The sequence below is a fragment of the Fistularia commersonii genome, chromosome 7 (assembly GCF_037954325.1).
Source record: "Fistularia commersonii isolate RoL2024-O1a breed Wild chromosome 7, RoL_Fcom_v1.0, whole genome shotgun sequence".
Taxonomy (NCBI): Eukaryota; Metazoa; Chordata; class Actinopteri; order Syngnathiformes; family Fistulariidae; genus Fistularia; species Fistularia commersonii.
In genome coordinates this window covers 11,601,325-11,622,378 of record NC_141290.1, presented here as the reverse complement: position 1 = coordinate 11,622,378, position 21,054 = coordinate 11,601,325, and the positions used below count along the sequence as shown (strand labels likewise).

Below are 21,054 nucleotides of genomic sequence, written 5' to 3'. Positions count from 1 at the left end.
AATCCTTGCAAGGAAACAAAGACATTCATACAGAATCAAAAGAGAGTGGAAAACACACCAGCAAGGCTTGAATCTTTTTTGAGAATTTTTTAACCATTCATTGCACACCAGGAGGTCTGGGCTGGAGAGACTTGAGAATCTCGTCACACCTAAAGCAGCTCCTCACAGCAGCAGCACGATATGAGACTACGAATTCAAAAATTAATCCATTCATTCATTAACTATGACACATATCCTGCAGTCAGGGCATGTTTTATATTGAAAATCTGCTTTGTTGTCATTCATAAGTTTCCCATTATTTTTGTTGTAAATTCATTAATTCATGCATTCAGTTGGGCGAGAGGCTGGGTTCACCCTGGACAAGGGCCTCATATAAAGACACACAACAATTCACTCTCAAGACTAGAGTTTTTTTTGTCTTTGTGCAAGCATAATGAAATTTTGTGGGGACTGTCGGCTTGAAACAAAATATAAAGTATGTATTAAGCTGAATAAAAACAAATAGCAGTAGGTGGGAGCAGCTTGAAAATGGACAGGAGCAGCAGCAAACAAAAAAAAAAATCTTTTATTTTTTGGTTTTGGTTAGTGTTTTTGGAGATTTTGTTAGTGTCTTCAGCAAAACACAATAGAATGGTTCTTCCTGAAGACGTTCACACTTCATGTAAAGACAAACAAGCATTCACTCGCTCATTCACAAAGCATTTAGTGACATACAAAGATTCACTCTCTCATTGACATGGGCACCGTAAGAGAAAAGTGGAGAAAAATATGCAAACTCCAATCAACAATCTCCCAGCAGCGAGGTAGAGTTGCAAACCACTGTTTTATCACCCAAGTTCAACATATATGTATACGTACTGTTTAGTTGTCGTCATGTGTGTTTTTCACTGCATTACCATATACTGCATCTTTTATACTTTCCCAACTTTCCCTATTTTTTTCCCCTGGTACACTGAATTTTGAAATCCAATTTAATTTTTTTTCTTTCTTGCAGTAATAACATTCAAACATTTGACTTTGAAAATCACATCAAATAAAGAAGAAAAAAATAAGTCTTTGAACCAAAATGGGATTGAATGGAACGGTGCCCTCTTATTTGAGTGGAGTTGTCTCTTACTGACTAAATCTTATCTTCAGCTTTGTTGCTGGTGTCATGTATCATCAATGACATTAAATTATAATGGGAGTCTGGCACAAATATACACTTCCGTCAATCTCCGAACAGCAATATAGCTACGGCGTGACCTCTATATTACATTCAAAAATGATTTAACGATGGGACACGTTTGTGTGCAAATGATTCATTCCGACTAAAACGTTCATTCTTAAACTGCGCTAATTGACATATAATATTACTTTCTTCATTTCCCTCGGGTGTAATTACATTGACAGGTATGACTGTTTCACGCTGAAGACACACCTACAGCTGCACAAGCTGTTCTCTTGGTTGTATGTACTTTCATTATGTTTCCTTTTACACGGTAAATGTTTCTTTCTACTTATCACGCCACGGTCTTTTCACACGTTGTCAATCACACGCTTTCATCTGACTCACAAGCAGTCGCACTCGAACCAAATCCGGAATGAAATGTGTGAAGCCGCGATTGTAAAACACCTTGTATTTTAGGCCCAGAGGAGGGATGTTTGCGGCAACCCCAGCTGCAACAGCCGGGCCAAGACCATCAGCTGGGGGGCCCTGTCGGCAGAGCGGCTGCCCGAGACCGACCGAGGGAGAAGAGGCAGATTGAAGAGGCGGTGCAGAGATGGATGATCACCACTCCACTGAATCAATCAGCACTTGTAGCCACAGAAGATCATCTTTCTCCAACCGGCAGCGGGAGCACCTTGCAGCTGCCGTACGGCCTCTTTCCTCGTCCCTGTGAACATCCCCCCCCCCCCCTCGCTCTGCTTCAGATACATCCGTGGTCTGAAACAAGAGTCGAGAGGGAAATGTGAGTGAAGGTGAGGACGGCAAAGGTTGGAGATGGGGTTTATTGGGAGGACTTATTGATTGTTTGCGCCGAAGTATAATTGCAATTAGAGGCTACAAACAGAAAAGTGGATCATTTACACGTCTGACACCCGTTAGGACACAATGCGTCAATGATGCATCTCTAAATATTTACAGGGCCGACAGAGAAAAATGTCGGCTGCACACAGTCGGACACTGTGTAAGCACTGAGAGCAGCTAAGCTGTGCAATGATTTACAGTTCGGCTAAACTAAATATATCCATCCATCCATCCATCCATCTCGGAGTTACGATGGGCTTTCTGATAATATTTAAATATGCACGGAATGCGCTGGCAGCAGAGTTGTGAGTGAGTATGTATTGTACGCGCTTACCTGCGCTTTTCATTGGCCTATATTCATGCAAATATAAACATGACAGAAAAAAAAGGTCAAATAACACAGTATAAATGGCGGATATGTATGCAAATACTGTACAGCGGTACAGTAGAAACGGTGTTTCGCTTAGCGACGGACCCCTTGGAACGTAACCCCGTTGTTAAGTGAGGACGACCTGTATAAATATTGGTAAATCACCAATTCATTTATTGTCATTCACTCATTTGTTGGCTATACCACTTATCCTGCAATTTGGTGGGGTATCCCTGCTGTCATTGGACAAGAGGCGGGGTTCACCCTGGACTGGTCGCCATTCAACCACATGGCCACACAGAGACAAATCCAATCATTCTCATTTACTCGTCATATAAAGACACGCAGCCATTCAACCTAAAGGAGCGCTTAAGATTTTAATTCATTCATTCTCAATAACACTTATGTTGCAGCCAGGGGGGGAGGGTTATATTTTTTTTGTCTTTCTGAAAATCTGTATCAATAGATACGTTTGCATTGTCATTCATAATTTTCACATTGTTTATGTTGCACATTTATTCATTCATTCTCTATACCGTTTATCTTGCAGTGAGGCTGTGGGAGGGTGGGAGAGGGCTGGAGCCTCTCCCAGCTGTCATTGGGCGAGAGGCGGTTTCGCCCGGATCGGTCACCAAGGCCAAATATAAAGACATACCACCATTTACTCTTTCATAAGCACATCTAAGAACAAATTCAACCATTCACATGTCATATACAACCATTCAGTCCTTCGTTTAGATGTCATATTGAGACATACAATTCACTCACTCATTGAAACGTCATATACAGACACGTATATCCGAAAAAGGATATGAATAATAGACAGGGACCCTTTCTCATTCCCACGTCTTGACAGTTCACGGTCTCCAGTGAACCTCTTGCATGGTTTTTGGGCGTGGGAGGAAGTCGGAGAACTGCTATAGACACTCCACTCAGAAAAGTATCAAGCAAGGGACCCTTTTGCTGAGCTGCCCTCTGCTAATCGTCATCAAACAACTGAAAGGTTGATTAGCATCATCAATTCCATTGATGACCATTGACAATGAGCGTCATCAATGGAATTGAACCCGCATTTGGACTCATGTCAAGTATGGGTAAAATAAATTAGATTTTTATCAATACATTTAAATCACCAAAGAGCATATCACTTATCTTTGACCCACTGATCATTAAAGTGCATGAATACAGTCATTATGAAAAATGAAACCTTCCACCTCATTCCTAAAAGTCCAATTACGGCTAACAATCAGTGTGCTGTATAACAATGGTATACTAAAAGTAATTAGTTTCCACTGAATGGGTGATTGACGTCTCCGCTGTGCTTTTTTTTTTTCTTTTTTTTTTAACCTGGAGATGTGAATTTATATTAATTTGAATGAATGTTAATTTAAAGCTGCACAGAAGAAAAAGGCAAAAAAAAGAGAGCCAAAGTCCCCCCTTGAATGTAATTTTAAATGCAATGTATGCCAACACCGCAAATAACCTCCTCACAAAACGTGGAGGTGCTTAGTTTTCCCCCCAGCGTTTAATTTCAATTGTTTTGCAACAAGTTTGATGCGGGACGTTGCACGCCACACGGATACAAGCCCGGGTGAGTGTATAACAATGCCAGCGGTAGTTTCTCATTACGGCGAGGGTCTTCTGGCTTCGCTCGATTGCGGCGGCGGGGCCGTTCTTCAGTGTCACATTGCTTTAATCAACAATTCCTCTGTGATCAACCCGGCCTAACTTTCTATCACAGACCCAATCAGTGCATCCCATTAATTTTTTTTTTTTCTTTTTGGAACTTCAATTTCCTGCCGGTGTGCGTTAGACATCTTTATGGGAACGGGATCGACTGTTCATTAATGAGGGGAAGCCGTATCAACAACAAACATCTTTAATTAACACATCCCGGGCACTTCCTGTCTTTGATCCAGCCATTTGATTTATGCTTCGGCGAGAAAAAGGTTGCGGCGTTGGTGGAGAACACAAGGGGTTGCGCCATGAGAAAATAGTGCAATTGTGCTGCACAGAAAGCCGGGCAGCATTAGGACCTCTTCTGTCCGCACTGTGGGACCAGCTCTATTACTGTCAGCGTGGCTATCGCTCTAATAGCCTGATAAGGCAATAATCCAAAATCCATACAGTTTTAATGACTTTCTGTCTCATTAAGACCGTTTTATAGAAGACAGAGACATTGGGGACCTTCTCTTTGTCCAGATAATTCCCACCCATTGTTGCAATTATCAGCACCGCCGGTTAGGAAGTGCTTTCCAAAACTGTCTGTGTACAGTTCTTTTTTTTACTTGGAGACCTACTTTGCTGAGATCATCTAATAATCCATCTACGATTCAATGTCGGAGCAAGAATGAGAGAAATCTTCCAAAACTCGGTTCTCACACTAGTGCTGGACTACCCCTCTCTCGCCCCCAAAAGACACTAACTGGGGAGCTGCACCAAAAGTATTGGCAATTTTATAAAATATACTTGAATTAGGGACTTTAAATAAGAGCCTCAGCACTTATTTCCATGTCTGACACTTGTGAGATGAAGATAAAATACCATTTTCTAGACGTCTGTGTTTGGCCCTATGGATATAATGTTCATTGGTCTTTAGCCCCATCTAGTGTTTGCAGTATCCCAGTGGTAATCCAGACGCCCCTCTCTCAAATTAAAGAATTATGCAGGGAAATTAAATTGTTTTCAAAGTTTGCGCCAAAATAAGGGAAATTATCACGTTTACATTGTTGCGCTGATGTTCTTTCAATTATTTTTGCCTATTCATCCTGACACAGTGACTGCAGCTGCACATTTAACTTCCCCAAAATGCAAAACGTTCCCGGGGGCTTTTCACAGGCGTAAAGAACACCTTGAACAAATCACAGATTAAGGTTTTGTCTTTCTTTGCGAATACACCTATAAATATTCATGTCCGGTGTCTCGGCCCGACCCCGACTGGGCCGGAGAGCCGCTCCGATCCGTGCGACGGCAGGGCCTTTCTTTTGCCTCGTTCGCTCCGTGATTCACGCTGGCCTGAGCCGGACGTGATGCAAATATTCACTGGAACTTGCATTCTGTTACGTCAGACGGTTGGGGTGAAACCTTGACTCCGGAGAGGAGCTCTGAATAGCCATCTTCACGTCTCTATGCAAAACACAAAGAAATCCTCTGGTTTATGAAGGTTTAATAACAAAACTGTACAGGCCACTTCTGAGTGTCATGAGTTCCTGCAACTCATGTACAACATAGTCATACACCTGTCAGTCTATATGGCATTTCTTCTCCTCAGAATTTTTATACCGGTTAAACTTAGAGGTGTGTGTGTGTTCGTGTGTGTGGACTTGATAATGCCGCATGAGAGAGGCGACAGGTGCGGATGTCAAGGACGGTCGCACTGGTCGTCCCAAATAAGGGCCGAGGGTATAAAAATGGGAGGTGAGCGGCGTCTGTCCCTCGCGGAACTGCAGTAACACGCGGCAGATATGCTCGGGTGTTTGTTTTTCCCATCTCTGGCAGCTTTGGGTAAGAATAACACACCGCGTCCCGCCTGAGAAACTATTAATCAATGATCTTCATTTTCCCGAGCCCGGATCAGTGATTGTTTTTGATTCGGCGAATAAAGTACACCTTCAAATAAGTGCAATCTTGCAGCCATCATTTCTCATTTCCTCCCTCCGGAAGGCGGGGAGGCAGTAATGTCATGAGGCTGCCTGAAAACCGTGCATACATTATAATCGTTTTCTTTTCTTTAAAAAAAAAAAAAAAATCATTGCTCGCTGAGCTCGAACCCCAGCCCACGTTTGTGCAGGATAATTTGGAGAGGGTGGTAAGGAGGTGAGATGACCAGACCCAACTCCCGGCCACAAGGAGGAGGAAATAAAAGAAAATGAATAAAATCACATTTACGAATCATTGCTTGGATCATTATTGGACAAGAATGAAAATCTTATATTTGTATTACCGGATCAGATCTCTCTTCAGTAAGAATATGGCGGCTGTTTCTTCCACACATGCGGAGGAACCCTCATTGAGAGAGGCTGGGTCATGACTGCCGCTCACTGTGTGGACAGGAACCGCAACCCCTCGGTATTCCATCGGTATACAAGTTTCAGCTTTATTCATTCCTCTTTTTCGGGTTATATTTTTCTCTGAAAAGTATTTTGGCGTGCGGGACTTATCTCAGCGCAAATGATTTATTTCACCGTTTTCGAATGTCAACCCAATGAGGATAATTCTAACCGCCTCATTCGTAACTGTCAAACGGCTGAGGGAATAATTTGCTCGATTATGAAGCAACAAGCGAGAAGAGTCCTCGGGAATACAAACAAAAAACAGACCCAATCATGAATTGTTGCTTTTTCCATTAATTCACCGCAATAATTGCTACGCACTCATTAAAACGGCATAAATCAGTCACTGAGAAATTTCTTCTTTGGTGTCCTTTTTTTTAAAATAGCGCTGCCCCAGAAAGTGGCGGGTGGTTCTGGGCGAGCACAACCTCAACAGCGACAGCGGCAGGGAACAAATCCTGGACATCACCCGTGTTTACATCCTCCTCAAATGGGATTCCAACAGGGTTTCCGGCGGTTGAGAAATGTTTCCGGATTAGGACCGTGACCTTTAAGTCGTTTGACCAACTGGCCTTCGCTACAGGTACAGCATCGCCCTGCCGCGTTAGTCTGCCGAGGCTACCCTCAACTCCAACATCCAGCTGGGCTCTCTATCTCCAGCATCTGTCCAACAAGAACCGTTGCTACATTACCATATGGGGGACCACTGCCAGTGAGTTGATGCTACGAAACCGCCTGACACCCATTTGAATCTTCACTTTAGCCATTGCCCTCACGGACATGCCTGTGTTCCCCGCCTAAAGCTGGGCGTCAGCATCGCCCCTGAGTTGAAGCAGGCCCTCCTCTCATTGGTTGACCACAAGACCTGCACCAGCTACGCTTCAGAGTCCGGATGCAACGTGAGAGTCAATAAAAATAAAAAATGAGGCAAAGCATCGACGGAGCTTTGTGATCCATAAATGTTTGCCACTCAGGGCGACTCCGGCGGTCCCCTGAACTGCATGGTTGATGGGAAATACTACGTGCACGGCATCGCCAGCTTCTTGTCAGGTCTGGGATGCAATGCCTGGAGGAAGCCCACCGTTTTCAGACGCGTCTCCACCTACATTGAATGGATGGACTCGGTCAGTGTCAGGGAATGGAGACAGATTGGCTTTTCGGATGCTCAATCAACCATTTTTTCCTCATTTCTTCTTTTATTTTTCACAGATCACGATGTAAAGCAATGACTCATCCAGGACACTGAACGTTGATTATCTTCTCTGTGATGAATGTTGCTTATCTACGACTATAAATTAACCAAAACTTTGAGTAATGACTCATTTCTTATCTAAGAGTTCACTCAGCGCCACCCAAGGTTTTCTCTCTCTGAAGCTATTCTATTCAAAAAAAAACATTTATGAAACTTAATGAAAAATGTGACTTTCATTAACAGCTTTCTTATTTTTTGGATATTTTTCACATTGGTTACATTTCACATTCACTTATTTATTCATTTACTATGCAGCTTATCAGGGAAGGGAAAGATGGAGGCTATCCCAGCTGTCATTAGACCAGTAGCCAGTCTATCACAGGGCCCCATAGAGAGACATACAACCATTCACACCTACATGACCTCTTTGCAGCAGCATGACAAGACTATAAATTGAAAATTTTAATTCATTCATTCATTATCTATAACAATTATGCTGCAGTCAGGACGTGTGATCTGCATTAATAAGTGTGTGTGGGGGGCGGGGGGGGCACTCAGATGTCATTTTGGGACATTGACATTTTCTCATTGACATATCATATACAGACATCCATTCATTCCATACCACATGTCATATGGAGACATACAGTACAACTATTCACTCTGTCATACACATGCCATATGGAAACATCCAACCATTCACTTTCTCATTCACAAGTCTGGACATTTCAGGGTCTCCAATGAATCTACTGCATGTTTTTGGAGAAGAAGGTCCTTGGTAGGATTCTGACAGTGGGGCCTTTCTGTTTGGAGTCTCCATTTTCTCCCTGTGTCGACATAGGTTTCCTTCCGGTTTGGCCAGAAGGAACAAAAACATGCAGCAGCTTCACTGGAGACACTGTACTGACCGGACTTGAGTGAACGATTGAGTGAATGGTCTTTTGTCTCTCTATGGCATGTGAATGAGAGGGTGAATTGTAGTTCATCTCCCTAAGAAACCGACTGGTGATCCAGGGTGAACCCAACAGGCTCCAGCATCCCTGTGACCCTAAGCACAGGTTAAACAGTATAGTTTAGTTTAAAAAGTTTATTAGGACAATTACTGTACAATTACTTTGAGCACAGAGGCAGACATGTTTGTGTCAGATTATAGGTCATAGCTAATTTCCATCTGTAGTCCTAGGAAGACAATACAAATATAAATAGATATATAAATAGATATATATATCTATATATAGATAATGAATGAATGAATGAATGAATGAATGAATGAATGAATGAATGATTTTTTTTCCAAATAGAAAAAAAAAGCTGGAAATACATCACTTCACCCTGATTAACAATCCCAACAGTGGAAGTGATTAACACCAAAATGAAACACATTTCAACGCTAATTTGAAGTTTGTTTTTTCTCCATTTGGTTCTGGCTGAGCTGCACTACAGCTGCGCACAAAAAACAAAAATAGCCATGCAGGAGTAACCACTGTGTTGAAAGGGTGAATTATCCGTCCTGGTGGCCTCGGCAGGAATCACACCGGTGGACCTGTGGCATGGCGAGAGAAGCTGTTGACGCGAAATGCAGTGTTTGCCATTGCCACCATGACAAATGTAACCAAGATGTTCATGGTATGGCTCTTGGAGATAACGGATTGGCCTGTTTTATCACTGGAGGAATCATAGAGTGAAATCGGTTCATTCATTCATCTAATCTCTATCAGCTGTCAGAGACTCAGCCATCGTTTCCAATGATGCGAACCAATCACCATCCATCAAAGAACTCCTTCTCCTTGGAAATGGGTGCCGTGTCCAGGTATATGAGAGTGAGAATAAGTTCAAAAAAAGGAAACAAAAGGTGGGTTCAGATTAAAAATCATAAATCAAAAAACTCAAAATCTCATGGACGAACGACAACAAACTGACTCCACTTGAATGAAGAAGACGTCACAGGGACTTTATAAACGCCTGTGATAAAAGGATTTGTTTTCTGAGTGGATAAATTGATTTATCAAAGGCCTTTGGCAAGCCTTAATAAACGTATGACTTCAAGAGACAAACCCTAAGTAAATTAAAAAAAATATATAACTATAGAGAAAAATAGTTTCTCCGCTTTCCAAAGAGTATTGATTTTCCAGGTTATATTGAAGATCTTTCAAACTAGCTGGCGCAATAAAGCAGAAGGCGAACTGTCTGTGTGCTCACTGAGCCGCTAATACCTGAATTTGAGCGGGTCAGGCGGGGTCCCAGATTCAATCTCGCATCTACGAGATGGACTTGAAGATGAGCAGATACCAATTCTAATTTAAGAGTTATTTTGCCTCTCCGCCACATGAGAGCAATCCACTTTCCTGTGGGATGAAATTATGAACGCCGTAACTATCACCCATAATGAGTCTGAGAGCAGAATAATTGACCTAGGATACCTGTCCAGGGGATTTCAAGACAGTGAGGGAAGTATTTGTGTAAATTACATTACCATAATCCAGAGCATACAGGAAATACAGATTGGCTTGTCAGCAATGCAAGGACATTCCTGGGAGTCTGGATGAGAGGCTTGGTGCACACGGGACCAGTTATCACATATCGAGATATCCAACCATTCACCCTCTCATTCACAACCTATTGCATAATTTTGGACCTGGAGAAAAATCCATGCAGACATGTGAAGAACATGGAAAACCCACACAGTTGGGGTCGAACCTTCTTGATATGAGGCTCAAGTCTTAACAGCCACTGATGTGAGAACATAATTTTTAAAACAAACAAGGAGTGACAAGGACTTGATTGACAATTTCAAGCACCGTAAAGCACCTTTATTACCTTCAAACCGACTCTTAAAACCGATGCCTCCCCAAAGTACCGTTTCCCTAAATCAGACGAACTAGTATTTTAGGTTTTTTTGCAAGACATCGCCCAATTTCCATCGCAATGTGATTGGGCTGTAATCTGTAACACAGCCTTTTAATTTTTTCTACAACAGATATTCTATTCTGTGCGCATTGAACGAAGAGTGATCTAGAACACGAAGAAAATTCAGAAGAATTGGTCAATCAGTGTTGTAGGTGCTCAAGATGTGCACAGTTTGTTTGCACTTATTTGTATTTGTGAATTCAGTTGAAGAGAATGTGCGTGAGTGTGTGTGCCACGCTTGTTACAGACTAAACAGGAAACGGTATCTGAGCGTTGCCGGTGTTGCAGGCAGCCGCGGCTCGCCGGAAAATAATAAATGAGCAAAAACTGAGAGGAAAAAAAACAACTTTTAAAGTTTCATCTGCAGAATCCAAAAGCCGCAACAAGGGTAAACAACAACAACAAAAAAAAAATCCAGGGGGGATAGAACAGATGAACTGTCTTGAGAAGAAAGGAAAAACAAGGCTGTGTACATTCGCGGAGAACCAATCAATGGAAAGGCACAGCCGGGAGTTATTAGGGAGTTGCAGACTACCTAATGAAATTGAAATAAAAATGAAAGAAAGACTCCAGGAGAATCAGACGCTATGCGGGGGCATCAGTCTGAGAGACAATGATGGGAACTGGGGATAAAGTCCAGCTGAGAAGCATAAAAGTTAAGTCATAAGTCATCGGGTGGGAAACGCTTCACAGCCTTCGGACAAATACAAGTCCGGCTGTGTTTTCACATATGAGAGGTTGAATAATAAACATAACAACAGTGCCAATCGGTGTCTTTCATTCTTAGCTCAAAGCGCATCCAGAAATACCAATGCGCCACTGCAGGAAGAGGCTTGTTATACATCATGTTGAAATGTGTTTATTCCTTGACTTTGCTGCCATCTCTGCGGCTTTTAGGTTAATGTCAGGGTAAAATGGGGTGTTCGGTTGTTTTGCTAGTGCTGATGAGCTTTTCTGCCGCTCGAACGATAAAGGATATGAATAATAGAGCTGGGACGGGTCGGTGTGTGTGTATTTGTGTGTCTCCTGACACACACGCAAACAACAGCATCTCTCTGGGGTGGATGCGTTTGGTATGATCTGTGATATTTCTTGACTAGACGGATCTTCATTCATTAATTTGTCATATAAACATACAACCATTCACTCTCATTTACAGGATTGTCTCAGAAAATTAGAATATTGTGATAAAGTTCTTTATCTTTTGTTATGCAATTAAAAAAAAACAAAAATTACTTTTTCATGATATTCTAATATTTTGATATAGGATTTTTGAGTTCTCTTAAGATGTTAGCCATAATCAGCAATATCAAAATAATAAAAGGCTTGCAATATTTCAGTTGATTTGTAATGAATTCAGAATGTATGACATTTTTGTTTTTGTAATTGCATTACAGAAGATAAAGAACTTTATCATACTATTCTTATTTTCTGAGACAGTCCTGTACACATCATGTAGAGATGGACATCCATTCACTCACTCATAAAACCGTAATATAGAAACAGGCAACCATTCACTCACTCTTCAACCATTCTATGTTCCCATAGAATAATTCACTCACTCATTCATGCATCATATGGAAAGCTGCAACCATTCACTCATTCACCCATCATACGACCGCTTACCCTGTGATTAAAACATCAAATTAAGCCTTGCAACCACCCGCCCTCTCATCCACAAGTCTGACAAATTAGTATCTCCAATGAACTTGTTTTTGGACTTAGCAGGGAAACCAGCAATCTTCGAAAGACTCCCACAGCAGTTCCATAAAGTCGCCTTCTTCTATGGGCATCCTCACATCCTCACATGCAGGCCACGTCTCTAGACCCCGATGCAGATACAGTAAACTAGTGGCAACACAAATCCATTATCACACTATAATGCTGTGACATAGACTCACTGCCTCACTTTTCACGGTGTATTTTCAGCTCGAAGAAGCACCGGTGACTCGCAGAGGCCCGGCTCCGCTTCCTATTGTTACAGCGCCGGTGAGGCAGTACTGTTAACACTGCCCAGATCCCTGCTCAATGAGGAGCTCAGAACTACTTCAGGTTGAGGGGTGATATTGAAGAATTTTGTCTAAAAAAGCAAATAAACGCGTCTCCACAGTACAATCATATGGACAAAAAGGGATTGGTTTGGTGTTCTATCACCAGCAGACAAATCAAAGTAACCCCCTTCAAAACTTTCTTTGTCCCATGATCAGAAGGGGAGCGAACAGACAAAACACACGCAGCGCTGTTCCACACTGATGGAGCACATTTATTCATATTTGAAAAGAGATTTCTTTCTGTAGTGTTATTGTGACAATGATTCACACCAAACTTAACAAAACCCCAGAGTTAATCCTTTGAATTCCAAGCAGTCGCTGGACTACTTTGTAATTTTTCTTTTTGCTTTTGCCCCTGTTTTATTAATTTGTTCATTCATTCTTTATCTGTACTACTTATCCTGCATTCCGGGTGGGCGGGGTGGGAGGGGTGGGGGGTGGGGGGCTGACCAACTGTCATTGGGCAAGAAGTGGAGTTCACCCTGGCACCATCACAGGGCCACTTATAGACATACGCAATCATTCATCCTCTCATTCATATGTCATATGGAGACAAAGAACCATTAATTCTCTCATAACATGCCACAGAGACACACAACCATTCACACTCTCATTCACACATTATAAAGAGACTCATTCACTCTTATTCACCCTCTCATTCACATGCCGTATGGAGACATGGGACCATTCACTATCTCATTCTCCTGTCATTTGCAGATGATGACCATTCACCCTCTCATTCATCATATGGAGGCATGTAACGATTCACTTGCTCATTCACCATCTCATTCACACCTCATATGGAAAATACGACCATTCACCCTCTCATTCATACAGTATATGGAAACATAGAAACATACACTGTTATCCACCCCCTCATTTACATGTCATATGGAAAATAGGACCATTCACTCTCTTACTCACCATTACCTTTTCATGTCATATGGACACTAATAACCATTCATTCTCTCCTCTACCGATCATATGGAGACATGCAACTATTCATCCTCTCATACGCCCTCTCATTCACACATTATATTGAGACATATAACCATTAAAGCTTACTGAACCTCTCATTCACACATCATATGGAGAATACAAGCATTCATTCTCTCATTCTCACATCATATGGAGACATGCAACTATTCAGCCTCTCATTCCAAGTTAAATGGAGACATGGAAACATTCACTCTTATTCACCATCTCATTCACACATCATATGGAGACATGTGACCTCAACACCTCCAAATCCGAGACCATGGTGCTCAACTGATAATGGGTGGAATGCCCACTCTGGGTTGTGGAGAAGTCCTGCCCCAAGTGGAGGAGCTCAAGTATCTTGGGTATCAAGTATCTTGTCCACAAGTGAGGGAAGAATGGAGCGGGAGATTGACAGGTGGATCGGCGTCTGCATCGCTGCAGACGCTGTACCGGTCTATTGTGGTAAAAAGGGAGCTGAGCCAAAAGGCGAAGCTCGTAATTTACCAATCGATCTACATTCCCGCCCTCACCTATGGTCACGCGCTGTGGGTAATGACCAAAAGAACAAGATTGCGGATACAAGCAGCCAAAATGAGTTTCCTCCGTGGCTGGACAATCCCCAAGATATAGGGTGACAAGTTTGGCCTTTCAGGAGGAGCTCGGAGTAGAGCTGCAGCTCCTCAGCATAGAGAGTCAGATGAGGTGGCATCTGGTCAGGATGCCTCTTGGACGCCTCCCGGGGAGGGTATTCCAGGCATGTCCATCTTGGGGGAGACCACGGGGAAAACCCTGGACACACTGGAGAGACTATGTGTCCAGGCTGGCCTGGGAACACCTTGAGGTTCCCCCAGGGGAGCAGGACCATGTGGCGGGAGGGAGGGAGGCCTGGGCCTCACTGCTTCAGCTGCTGCCCCCAACCTGACAGAAGATGGATGGATGGATGGATGGATGGATGGATGGATGGATGGATGGATGGATGGATGGATGGATGGATGGACACGTACAACAATTTACTCTGTTACATCATATGGAGACACGCAACTATTGTTGAGGGTGATGGAAAAGCAGGAACCAACATCTGCTGACTCAGCAGCAATAACATGCAGGCTAAAAGTCATAGCAAGAACATAGAGAGAAGTGAGTAAGAGACAGTTGGTGGGAGGACTTGGGGTGGATCACGAGATAATGCTGTCTCAATTCATTCCTCATGAAAGAATGCGCAGGAATACTGGCTGAAGGACACCACACTCTGACACCACTCACCCTCTCAGTCACCCTCTCACTCTGGGTAATTTTGGATCTCCAATGAACCTCCTGCTCATTTTTGGCCTGTGGAAGGAAAAGCATGTAGATATGGGCGAAACACGGAGGCATAGAAGCCCCCCCCCATGTGCCAGAATCAAAATGGGGACCATCTTGCAGTAAGACAGAAGCACACTGTTTTAAGACATTCAAAATCATGTTTATATTGCGGAACATTGTGGAAACAAGTCTCATCCTGCCCCTGTGAATCCAGAGACGAGGAGACACTTCTTCGCTTTTGCTGTTGTTTGGACTGCATCTAATGCAGATTCTCCCCGACAGCCGGCGTGACCGCGCAAATGCCGCTTTCCACGTGGCAGCCGTTTTTTGAATCTTCCCTTGCCCTTTTATTTCATTTATCACCGCTGTTGCGTTCCTGATGGGTTTGTCACCCCAGCTTTGCGCTCATCGGAATACCAGTCACATAGAAATTCATTTGATCAGATGGCCGGTGTTGCCCTTTCTGGTGCCTCTTTGGTGATTTTGTGACATTTGAGGAGAAAAGGGCTTCACTCAGCACCGGGGGGGGGGTGTTGGAGATGCATGATAAATGTCTGCCTACAGTGGGAAAGACACACATGGTGCTGCAGTGATGTCAGAAAAACTGATAAAAAAAACTTTAGAAACTGATGCAGGTGAGCACAGTTTAAAAATGTAGTTTTAAATTAAACTAAGGAACATCGTACTGCATTTCAATGTGAAACTGTTAACAATCAAACATGAAGGCCATTGTCTGGACATTCTCTTTGAACATTTTTCAGATTTTTTTCTTTGTCTGTGTAATGCGTGATTGAAGTGAGGCCACTGGTAAGATAACGCTAATCTAGAGTTGCTTGGGTACGCTGAATTACGCGTGAATTGAGCAAAGGGCCAAACAGATGTGGGACGCACGCACACACACACACACGCACGCACACACACGCGTCTACCATTGGTGGTAGACTTAAAATGTAATTTATTTATGTGTATATATTTTTTTTTCATTTCATGTATGCATATGCGTGTGTGTGTATGTGTATATTTATGTATATTTATGTTTTTTGTCTTTTTTTAAACCACTTGTTTTATGTTCATTGTTTCTTTGGATATGTATTTTGTGTATATATCTGTACAGTATCCTTGAGTATTTAAATGTCCCTTAAATAAAATGTATTGCCATAATAAATTTATCCCAAGAGAATAACTGTGTGTTTCACAGTCATAGAGGCGCTGTGAAAATTATATTTAACTGGCAGCTGGTGTTTTCTTCAACCTGAACTATAGAGCAGACTCAACACACATACACACTCACACACACTCCATGCTATGCAGCACATACAGATTGTGAACCCCAATAGTCTTGTGCCTGATAGTGGAGGTGGAATGATGCATTGCTGGATCAGCTAATCCACGAATGAGTCCTCCTATGAAACATGTGATAACTGTGAGACGCACACAGGTGGACATATGCTGGCGCTGACCCTGGGACGCCCTGCAGGTATAAAAGAGCTGCAGCGCTAAGGCTTGGAGTGCAGAACCTTTCAGGAGACGTGCAGCCATGCTTAGGTTTCTTCTGCTGACCTCTCTGGCAGTCTTGGGTAAGAACGGTCCATGTTCTCCTCTCCTCCACACACACATGCATAGTAACCGCACACACATACACACACCGTAGTGTATGACCGTGCTGCCTTTTGTCTCCCTGCCGGGCTCAGTGCTGGCGGACCTGGAGCCCCAGCCCAGGTACCTGGAGGACGATGTTGCTGATGAGAGGGTTGTCGGAGGAGAAGTTGCAAGACCAAACTCCTGGCCCTGGCAGGTAAATGTCCAGATGAAGGTCTTCATTTTTTTTTCCCTCACTCCCCCTAAAACAATCCTAATAAGACTATAATCCTCTTAATGCCGGTTTCCCTTCTTTTTCAAAAAGATCTCCCTTCAGTTCAAATCCGGCGGCGGTTACCACCACACCTGCGGAGGAACCCTGATCAGGAGAGGATGGGTCATGACCGCTGCTCATTGCGTGGACCGGTGGGATTTTCAAGCATTTTGGAAAAGCTGCATTTTTCATAAACCAATGTTAATTAATAGGATGCATCATAACAGTTGAAATCAATCCAGGTCTAAAACCAAAAGTGGCGTATTGCACTTGATTCAAGTGGACATTTCTTTCCCATGGAGTGTCAGTTTGAGATTTATTGTGTCCCACCACAGCTCCAGGACCTGGCGTGTTGTTCTCGGAGATCACAACATCAACAGCCACGAGGGCAAAGAGCAGTACATGAGCGTTAGCCGTGTCTATGTGCACCCCAGGTGGAACTCCCAGAACGTCGCCGGAGGGTTAGCGCTTTCTTGTCTTATCTATTACAATTCATGCAATGTAATGCAACATCACCTTAAAAGAATTGCCTTTTGGATAAAATGATTTTTGTTGTTGGCGTAAAGCAACTTCTGATTCAACATATGGCTCAGCTTTTGGTATTTTCTGAAAAATTAAAAAAATGTACCTAGTTTATTATTTTAAGGCAATGATATTGGATATTGATAATATTTGATTACTCAAAAATAATTTACAGTTAGTATCAAGATTTACTATTTTCTCACGTGTATTCAAAATATTTTAAAATATGGTAGAAAGGAAATGGTAACTTGGAAAATAAGCAAATAATTTAATAATATATCTTTTTAATATTAAAACTGCCTCAAAGTTATCTAAAATTACAAGATAAATTATGAGGTCAGAGAAGAAAGCAACAAAAAAATCTTTTTTTGAAAAAAAAAAAAAGAAAAAAAAAAAAGGATGAACATTTGTGAAAACAAGTATTCAAATCAAAGATAAATCAAAGATTCTTCTGGGTTCTCCAGTTTTCCTTCCACAGTCCCAAAAAATTCAGTAAGTGAATGAATGGTTGTATATGCACCCCCTCAGGTTAGCAGTATAATGAATGAATGAATAAAATACCAAGATACAAGCTAAAAGACAAATTGATAAAAGGAGAAAAAATATATTCAGTAATTTCTTTGATCGTGTATTCGAAAACTAAGATTTGAAATGTTTTTGATTGTCCCAGGTGGGACATTGCTCTCCTGCGTCTGTCTTCTGAGGCTTCTCTGAACAACAACGTCCAGCTGGCTGCGCTGCCGCCCTCTGGTCAGGTGCTGCCCAACAAGAACCCCTGCTACATCAGCGGATGGGGACGCACACAAAGTGAGTGTCATCCTGCCTTTTCCTAGCAAATGTTAAATGATGGATCCTTGGCGCCTGCTCTGAATTATACATCCCCGCTCTTCACCTCCAGCCGGGGGTCAGCTGTCCTCCCAGCTCAAGCAGGCCTACCTCCCCGTCGTCGACCATAAGACCTGCTCCAGCTATGGCTGGTGGGGCAGCACGGTGAAGGACTCCATGGTCTGCGCTGGAGGCGGCAGCGAATCCGGTTGCCAGGTGAGAGCGTGTCTGCCGTGTCAAAATTTAAGATTTCCTTCATATATCACTTGTAGGATTATCACCCTCTTATAATATGAAGAAAAAAAAAAGTTTCCCTTTTTTTTGCGCAAATCAACTCCTTATTCAACATATCACTCAGTCGTTTGCTTTTTTCTGAACAACTTGAAAATTTGGCTTATTTTAAGAAGGCGATGATATTAAAATATGGTGTAACTATGATATTATATGATTATTCACAATGATATTGTTTGCGTTGAGGTTTCTTATTTCCTCACCACATTTATACAAAATATTTAAAAATATGCTAGAAATAAAATGTCAACTTATCACCTTGGCAAATAAGCAGAAGAATATTATTTTCCAAAACTAAAACTGCCAAAAAGTCATCTTAAATTTAATAAACAATTATGAGGTCAGAAAAATAACAAAAAATAGTTTTAAAAATCTGAATTAAATAAATGTCAGAATGCAATCAGATGAAGAGTTGAGAAAACGAGGATTCAAATCAAAGATGAAGATTGTTTTAGGGCGACGATATAAAAAATGTTCTATGATATGATTATTCAATTGTAATACACATCAATTTAAAAATTAAACTGCCAAAAAGTTACCCTGAATTCAAAAGAAAAATTATGATGTCAAAAAAGAAAGGAACTAAAACTCATTTTTAAACTTTTACCTTTAAATCTGATTTAGATTAAAAAAATAAATATATAATAATAAAACCCCATTCAAATCTCTTTGGGGATTTACTTGCAAAAAATAAAAAAAAAGGAAATACGACTTAACATCATCATTTTAGATCATTCAGGCATACAGGACCCATCTTTAGTAAAGATCTTATCATCAGTAAAGCTGTCAACAATAAATATACAGATTTATACATCGCTCCTGTTACTGATTTTCAATAGATATTTTTCAAGGTAATTCCGATAAAAAAAGAAAGTCTACATTTTCTAGAACTATTTTTTAAATTAATCTGTGATTTGAATAGCAAAGTCAGAGTGTTTAAATTTTTCATACTTTCTGATATCTTCCATGCTATTTTAACTCATAATATTTATCTACTTAACTACCTCTACTGTCTACTTTGCGCTGTGAAAATTTAAATTTTGCCACTTAGGGACGAATCAAGCCCCATTCTATCCCCTTACGCATAGAAAACAGACCCATTATCATGAATATTTCTGTATCGTCTAATGAAAAAGTTATTAATTCATCAAAGCTCCATTAATTAAAACGGCCTTATTTAACAATGGGGCGCAGGTTTTTATATTAAGGGCGTGGTTGCCCTCCTGAGTGAAGCGGAGCAGGCTAAACGCTGGACAGACCTCATCAGAATTCAGTCCCATTCCCTCTGCTGTCAAGGAGGATATTTTGCAAGGCACACGTGGGATTGCTTGCTGTATCAGCAGGGCCACAAGTCTGACAGCGACTTCTGCTTAAACTGCACACTGTCACTCTTGGAAGTCCTCATTCTGCGGGTGAAGGACCAAGATGGGACAACTTAAAAGGGTGTTTTATGATTCCGGGGAGTGCTTTAGCTTTCTGGACGTGTGTGAATGACACTATCGAGCTGCGATTTTAAGATGGGTAGTTCATCTTTCCAGGGCGACTCTGGCGGCCCCCTGAACTGCGACGTGAACGGCAGGTGGGTGGTTCACGGCGTGACCAGCTTTGTGTCCTCCTCCGGCTGCAACGCCTACAGGAAGCCCACCGTCTTCACCCGAGTCTCCGCTTACATCAGCTGGATGAACAGCGTCAGTATTCAAAACGGGCTAAAGTGTACAAATTCAAATTTGTCATATATTCAACTTGACCACATGATTAATGTGAATTCTTTTTTTTTTGCAGATCATGGGTTAAGGCGACAAACGAAAGAAGGTTCCATCTCAATTTCTGTGCGACTCGAAATAAAATTGTATGATACCCTCATCATTTTGTTCCTCTTGTGATTTATCGGATGGTTCAAGAGCATAAATGAAGAAAAGAAAATGAAAAAAAGTCATGATGATTCAATTTTCTGTTTTCGGTCCACGCATTTGAATTTAATTGTTGGAGAGGATAAAAGACTGTGAACAAGACGGCAAAAGTATAGGGGAAATTAAGAGGCTAGACCGAATACCTTAGGTAAAATATTACTTATACCACACACACACATACATGTACATATATACATGCATATATATACATATATATAAACACATTTTTATACATACATCTGTATATATACATATATAAACACACATACATACACATATAAACATATATATATATATACACACACACACACATATATATACACACATATGTATATATATATACATACACACACACACATATATATATTTATACGTATATGGGGGTAAGCGAGCGCCCCCCTCCCCCCAGCCCAGTGATGATGCACTTTTGTCGGACACGAACCAGACATGCATGCAACACGAATGCTGGGAATGTTCGGGTTTATGTTAATGCTTGTTTCTATGTGATTTTGGGGTTGCTGGGAAAGGCCAGGGGTCAGCAACTGAATTTCATCTTAGTTCAGTATTTTTTTTTTATTGTAATTCTATATTTGAAGATTTTGGTGATCTTGTAACACTAATATAAAAAGTGTTTCATTTCTTGTTGCGCAAAACATGAGCTACAACTGCCACACACCAGCAGGCAATGCCATTTATTTTGCTTTCATAGCCCTGAGATGCAAACGCTCTGTGCACGGTTTCAGGAATAACAAGGTAAAATTAATATTTTAATTGCCTATTTAATTTGC

General features: G+C 41.7%; 1 protein-coding gene and 1 pseudogene across 1 annotated transcript; both read left to right on the top strand.

Annotated features, from left to right (window-relative positions):
• The first annotated feature begins 5,845 nt into the window (after positions 1-5,845).
• Positions 5,846-8,532, top strand: LOC147232758 (elastase-1-like; annotated as a pseudogene).
• A 7,862-nt stretch (positions 8,533-16,394) lies between these two features.
• On the top strand, positions 16,395-20,233 carry LOC147232757 (elastase-1-like). The gene is made up of 8 exons (XM_086149805.1): positions 16,395-16,443; positions 16,558-16,661; positions 16,770-16,870; positions 17,054-17,179; positions 17,911-18,047; positions 18,139-18,281; positions 19,895-20,044; positions 20,139-20,233. Exons 1-8 carry the CDS (start codon positions 16,404-16,406, stop codon positions 20,148-20,150), a joined length of 813 nt encoding a protein of 270 aa, XP_086005931.1. The 5' UTR covers positions 16,395-16,403; the 3' UTR covers positions 20,151-20,233.
• The last annotated feature ends 821 nt before the right edge of the window (positions 20,234-21,054 follow it).